This window comes from Sinocyclocheilus anshuiensis, unplaced genomic scaffold (assembly GCF_001515605.1).
Source record: "Sinocyclocheilus anshuiensis isolate Anshui unplaced genomic scaffold, SAMN03320099.WGS_v1.1 scaffold363, whole genome shotgun sequence".
Lineage (NCBI taxonomy): Eukaryota > Metazoa > Chordata > Actinopteri > Cypriniformes > Cyprinidae > Sinocyclocheilus > Sinocyclocheilus anshuiensis.
The window spans coordinates 901,753-907,898 of NW_015552568.1; the positions used below are offsets into that span (position 1 = coordinate 901,753).

General features: G+C 38.1%; 1 protein-coding gene and 1 pseudogene across 1 annotated transcript in view; one reads left to right on the top strand and one right to left on the bottom strand.

The window, feature by feature from the left end:
* The window catches only part of LOC107665012 (intraflagellar transport 81 homolog), an 18,280-nt gene extending 13,842 nt beyond the window's left edge, over positions 1-4,438 (bottom strand). Inside the window, exons 1-8 of the mRNA XM_016455737.1 lie at positions 4,067-4,438; positions 3,667-3,770; positions 3,266-3,446; positions 2,282-2,371; positions 2,134-2,199; positions 1,567-1,677; positions 1,347-1,431; positions 761-924 (exon numbers count right to left, since the gene is read on the bottom strand). Of these exons, the coding sequence (XP_016311223.1) occupies positions 761-924; positions 1,347-1,431; positions 1,567-1,677; positions 2,134-2,199; positions 2,282-2,371; positions 3,266-3,446; positions 3,667-3,770; positions 4,067-4,210 (945 nt within the window). The 5' untranslated portion in view covers positions 4,211-4,438. The remainder of the gene's footprint in view (positions 1-760; positions 925-1,346; positions 1,432-1,566; positions 1,678-2,133; positions 2,200-2,281; positions 2,372-3,265; positions 3,447-3,666; positions 3,771-4,066) is intronic.
* A 759-nt stretch (positions 4,439-5,197) lies between these two features.
* LOC107664974 (formin-binding protein 1-like) overlaps positions 5,198-6,146 on the top strand; it is a 26,191-nt pseudogene continuing 25,242 nt past the window's right edge.

The window sequence follows — 6,146 nt, forward strand, 5'->3', positions numbered from 1 at the left end:
CAGAAGAACTGTGGCAACATCTCCAAGATGCTTCAAGAGACCTCCCTGCAAAGTTACAGTGCTGTTAAAAGTTTTAGGCACTTGTTTAAAAATGCTGTAAAACGAGGATGCTGTCAAAAAGAATGTCATAAATAGATTTTCTTTATCAATTAACTTCTATTAACTAAATTAAATCAACATTTGGTGTGACCATCCTTTGCGTTTAGCAGCTTTAGCAGCTTTTGCCCTAGGTGCACTTGCACATAGTTTTTCAGGTAGATTTCTTGAAGCATCTTGGAGACGTTGCCACAGTTCTTCTAGATAGAAATAACTGACTTCAAACCATTTTTTAGCTGGTGAAAATACCAGTGTTCTAATAATTTTGGCCACCACTGTATATACACGACATTCAAAAGTTTCAGGGACAGTAAAAGAAAAATACAGCAAAGATGCATTAAATCAATCAAAATTGACAGTAAAAAAACATCTAAATAATTCTAAATAAAAATAATTCTAAATAAATAATTCTAAAAACAATTCTAAATAAATGCTGTTCTTTTGAACTTTCTATTCATCAAAGAATCACGAAAAAAGCTGTATAGCTGTTTTCACACTTTCTTTAAACAGCACAACTGTTTTCAACACTGATAATAATAAGAAATGTTTCTTAAGCAAAGGATCAGCATATTCAAATCATTTGGAAGGATCACGCCTACATGTTTTATACTGTTCTTTGTTCAAACTTTAACATTAAGAGTCACATCCATGTACACTGACTGACCTTGTCCTCCAGCTCCCTCAGTTCTGCCTGGCCCAAAGCAGGCTCAGACGCCACCTTCTGGAAGTACTGCACCACCTTTCTCATGTTCTCCAGCTCTCTGGGCAGCTTCTCAGACACCATGTAGGAGTTGAACTTAATGTCCTCCTCGAGTCTCTTCATAAGGCCTGTGATTAGTATTACATGCATGTTATCTTTACAAATAAAAGTACTAAAGTGATCTTGCTCTGTGCCACAACACTTGTCTATTGCAGTGAGAGTGTACTAAGATTCAGTGGACATCATAAAGAAACTGTTGTGGAGTTCTGAAACTTGAAATGTAAGAACACAAGAAATAAATCCACTATGAATAATTCCTTGAAAGATGAGTAAAACAAGGTTTGAGTGACTAAAGGTTTAAAAAAAAATAATCAAAATCACCATTGAAATATACGTTGTTTTTTTTTTGTTTAAAATAATCTTATTTAAGGAATCACTCACATAAATTTTTTTTAGTATGGGTGTCACTGTGCACTGGGAATCGAACCCATGACCCATGCTTAAACTCTGAGTGATTCTGGGACAGGTGTCTTTAAGTATAGCAACTTACTCTCTGGCTTTTCATCTGCGGCTGCCTGCTGCAAGTCTTTAAGCTGGATCTGACATCTCTGCAGTCTCTGCTCTGCCTGGAAGAGCTACACCAGAGATGAAACACAGCCTGAGCCATCAGAATGTCCAGGAGACAATAACTGATTCAACAACTGGTCATGGAGCTCCAGTGAGGTTCTTCAGACATGATGTATTTGTGCAGGTATTCAGATTGTCTCTACCTGGTTCTTCTGCTCCTGTTTCTGATGAGCAAGAGATTCTTCTCTTTCTTTTTCCACTCTTAGCTGTCTGGCCAGTTCCAGCATGCGTTGATGGGTTGACACTGCCTCCACCTAGTGGAGAAGAATAGTATCACAAAAACCACGAAACCAGAATAAGTACAGTTTCACATTTACTATGCTAAATAAGTGAATTGTCTGGAGTGGATTTGAATATGGTTAAAACTGGGACTTGCAAGGAGTTACAATCATGCGCGTATATGGAATTTTCAGATCCAATTTGAGCTCCAGAACTTTTGCGGCTATGAACATTTCAGAAGTCAGAAGTAATTATTTTATAATTGTTAAATAATTAATTAACCTAAACCTATTTTATTTTTATTTCACATGCCGTGGTGGTCTTTTATTTTGTGTGGATTTAAATGCATTCATTATTCCATTTATGCCTTTTAAACTGTGACCTCAGCAGTTCACTTTGATAGTTCTCTGCAAATGTGTGTATTTGCAGGTGCGATTCCATCATTTTATTTAGTTTCACAAACAGATTCTATAGGATTCTGTCTTTCTTACCCTCTTTTTAAGCCGCTCCACCCTTTTTATGAGTTGATCCTTCTCCTCCTCCATTGCAACAATGTCCTGCAGCGACACATTGTTATTGTGTATATAATACAAAACTCTACATGACCAGATGGGACTTCAGCAACACTGGCTTTCTTACCCGTCGAATCTCAGCGGTGGAGAAGCCTGAGCTCTTCAGCTGTTCACACTCTTTGTGGATGTTCTTGAATCCCCCCACCAGCTCCTCATACTATGAAAACAATAGAAAGAAAACACTAGAATACAGCACAAAAAAATAAACATCTATTAATCTAAAATGATGCACAAACACACAAATAGAATCTATAGTAGGTCCACAAACAGGGCTAAAAAAGGCTTTAAAGTTCACAACAAGTGATGAAAAGCTTTTCAAAGAAAAAAAGTAAGCAACCATGATTATGGGTACACAATGTATCATTTAAAAATACAACTTCATTCATCCACCTCTAAATATTATATGAGCTCTTTTTACTAATAATTTCATTATTTACCAGCAATAAACATTTAAATTAAATGTTATTTAATTTCTGATAAATTAAAGAAAATATTATGATATATATGTAAACTTATAAAAGACACCAGTCTGCACTCTCCATGTGTAAAGTACCAGAATACATTATTATAGAAAACAAAACAGAAGAAAATAGAATAGAATCTAAAAAACAATGTTTACTAACAAAAATAGTTCACTCAAAAATTTTAATTTGCTAAACATTTCCTCACCTTCAGGCCATATTTGACGTAGGATGAGTTTGTTTCTTCATCAGAGCATACTTGGAGAAATTTAGCATTAAGGCTCTGCAGTGAATGGGTGCCGTCAGAATGATAGTTTGAACAGCTTTTCACTTCACAAGTTATTAAATGATAGTCTGAAGTTGTGTTGTGGATTATTGTGATGTTTTTATCAGCTGTTTGGACTCCCATTCACTGCAGAGGATCCATTGCTGAGCAAGTGATGCAATGCTAAATTTCTCCAAATCTGTTCTGATGAAGAAACAAACGCATCTGAATCTTGGATTGCCTGAGGGTGAATACATACATTTTCAGAAATTTTTCATTTTTGGGTGAGCTATTCCTTTAAGCCATATGTTCAGTGTAGTTATACCTGGTGGAAGGTCTCAGCAATGATATCATCTTGGAGAAACTCAGCAGGAATCTCTAGTTTGACGAGGAACCTGGCCAGGTACGCTCTCTTCTTCAGCTCTGGAATCCTCTGTAACAGCCAGTGCAAGATGGGGTGCACCACAGGCTTACTGCCTATCACCAAACCCTGACGAAAACTGCTTCTGTCAAGGTATACACATTCCAAAGCTGATTAGACATTTAAAACTTAAAAAGTACAAGAGCAAAAATAAAACTTTTGAATCCATTTCATCTTACGGTTTCTGTTTCTTTCTCCAGAAAACAAACCTGGCTGGCACCCAGCTAAGCTACTGTATGATACCCATGTGTCCTAAGACCACTATTTGACATATTCTGTACAGTTTTTCACTATTTCTATCTTACACTTCAGACATTCCTCCAGGAGGTTTGTATTTCAGCATCCAAAGAAGAGTAAACATTCTCTTAGCCGTCTGCTCAGGCATTTCCTCACGTATATCAATGGCTTGCTGAAAGAAAAGATAAATGGATCGAGACAAGATAAAGTGTAAACAGCCGATTAGAGGGAAGGCACAACATAAAAATAAACCTGACAGATAGGGTCTGTATAACACACCAGTTTATGAAATACAAATGTAATGTAATATGAAATAAATAAATAAAAACAGATCACAGGGACACAAAGAACACTGTTCTGTACTGTTATTTATTATATTATATTTACGTTATATAAGGTTACTTATTTTACTTTGCATTTGGATTAATAAAGATGTAATTTGTATTAAAAGATAATTTCTTCACTCACCTTTGGATCAATTTCAGCCAGAACATCATTTAAAGTCTGCAGTAACTGCATTGGCTCCAGAGAGTCAAATGTAATGAGATTGAAGTTTTTCTTAAAAGGCTCCCTGTTCAGCTGTTCAACGATAAATTTGAGCTGTTCGCTCATCTTGGAGAGTTTGTGGGTTTTCAACTAACGTTAGCTAATTTTCGAGCTAATTATCGAAGTATAACTTAGTTCTCCGAGCGCTGTCACAAAACGTCGTTTTTTATTTGACTTTAGCAAAATGAAAATGATAAATACTTGTATACGCTGTGTGTACCGCTAACACATCAACAAATTCTGCCTAGGAACCGTTGTCACACAAGGCCTGGTTGCTAACAGGAAGTTGGTCATCTGAAGAGATTTCTTGTTTTTTAAAATAAAAGTCTTTTAAAAGACTTTTAATGGTTTCTGCATTGCAAAAGGAAAAAAAAGGTTTAGTACTTGTTTGAAAGAAAATATCATAAAGGATCATAATATATAAGCAAAACAATTATAGGACAATTGTTTTAAACACTTCAAAGGTGATATATAATATCATTATATTGTGTGTGTGTGATGTGACATGTGGCCAAGTATGGTGACCCATACTTGGAATTAGAGCTCTGCATTTAACCCATCCAAAGTGCACACACACAGCAGTGAACACACAAATCGTGAACACACTCCCGGAGCAGTGGGCAGCCATTTATGCTGTGGCGCCCGGGGAGCAGTTGGGGGTTCGGTGCCTTGCTCAAGGGCACCTCAGTCGTGGTATTGAAGGTGGGAGAGAGCGCTGTACATTCACTCCCCCCACCTACAATCCCTGCCGGTACGAGACTCGAACCCACAACCTTTTGGGTTATGAGTCCGACTCTCTCACCATTAGGCCACGACTTCCCCCACTTTCCTTTTTTTTTTAAAGATGTGTGTGTGTATAATATATGTATGTATGTGTGTGTATATATATATATATATATATATATATATATATATGTATATATGTGTATGTGTATGTATGTGTGTGTAGTGACAGAATTCCGGACCACCAAGACAGTAAGCGGCGCCCCTTCTCCCCGTGTTTATTTTTCGTTTTGAAAGTCTTTTGTTTTCTTGTGTGTTTCTCCCCGTGGCATGGAAGTAGCCGCTCGTTTTATCGCCCCAGCCCACAGAGATCTTCCCTTCGTAGAGTATGCGTGGGAGTTCAGCAAGACCGCCGCAAAAACAGCACTGGACGATGCCACGCTCAACTCTCTGTTCTGGATCGGGGCCAATTGCTATCGCCCCGTGGACCTCCCAGACACCACTGGACTGAGCTGGAGGGAAGGGATCCTCCGGTGTCTGGAGAGTGTCCATCCCCGATCCAGAACCAGCTTGCCGTCAGGCCCGCCGGCCGCCGCTGACTCTGCGCTCTTGGACATGGCGCTAGAGACCTGCGCGGGACGGATTTTTCAGTCCCGCTCCAGCAAGATTCTGTCCCGCGCCCGCCCGCTCCCGCAGAAATATATCTTATCTGGTCCCGCTCCCGCCCGCGACATTCATGGTTTGTCCTGCTCCCGCCCGCAAAAGCCCGCATAAAAGTAATCTATATAGATTTTTTCAGTACAACTTAATAACCTCTGATTGGCCATTGTGTTCTAGAAAAAAAAACAGCGGAGTCTGTGATTGGCTACGTTGCGCTACCCTTTAAACACGTGTTATAAATAGAAACTATGCCTAGCTTGCACATATCAATCATTTTAATGTTAATATTAGTTGTTCTTTTTGCTTTTTTACAACAGATAAATAACAATTTATACGTTTTAGACACTTTATATTTAGATAATTTCTATTTTGCGGGAGTCCCGCGAATCATTTTATTCTCCCTCATCCCGCACACACACGAGTCTCTTCCCACTAGGGATGGGCGATACCACTTATTTTGTTTTCGATACGATACCGATATTTTTCAAGGCAATATTGTCGATATCGATACCGATACTTCTGAACTAAACTTTTAAATTATAAAATGTATTAAATTACTAAGAGTAAAATGGGTAATGATAACCACTTAACTTTGTTTAAAACGCATTTTAACATTCAA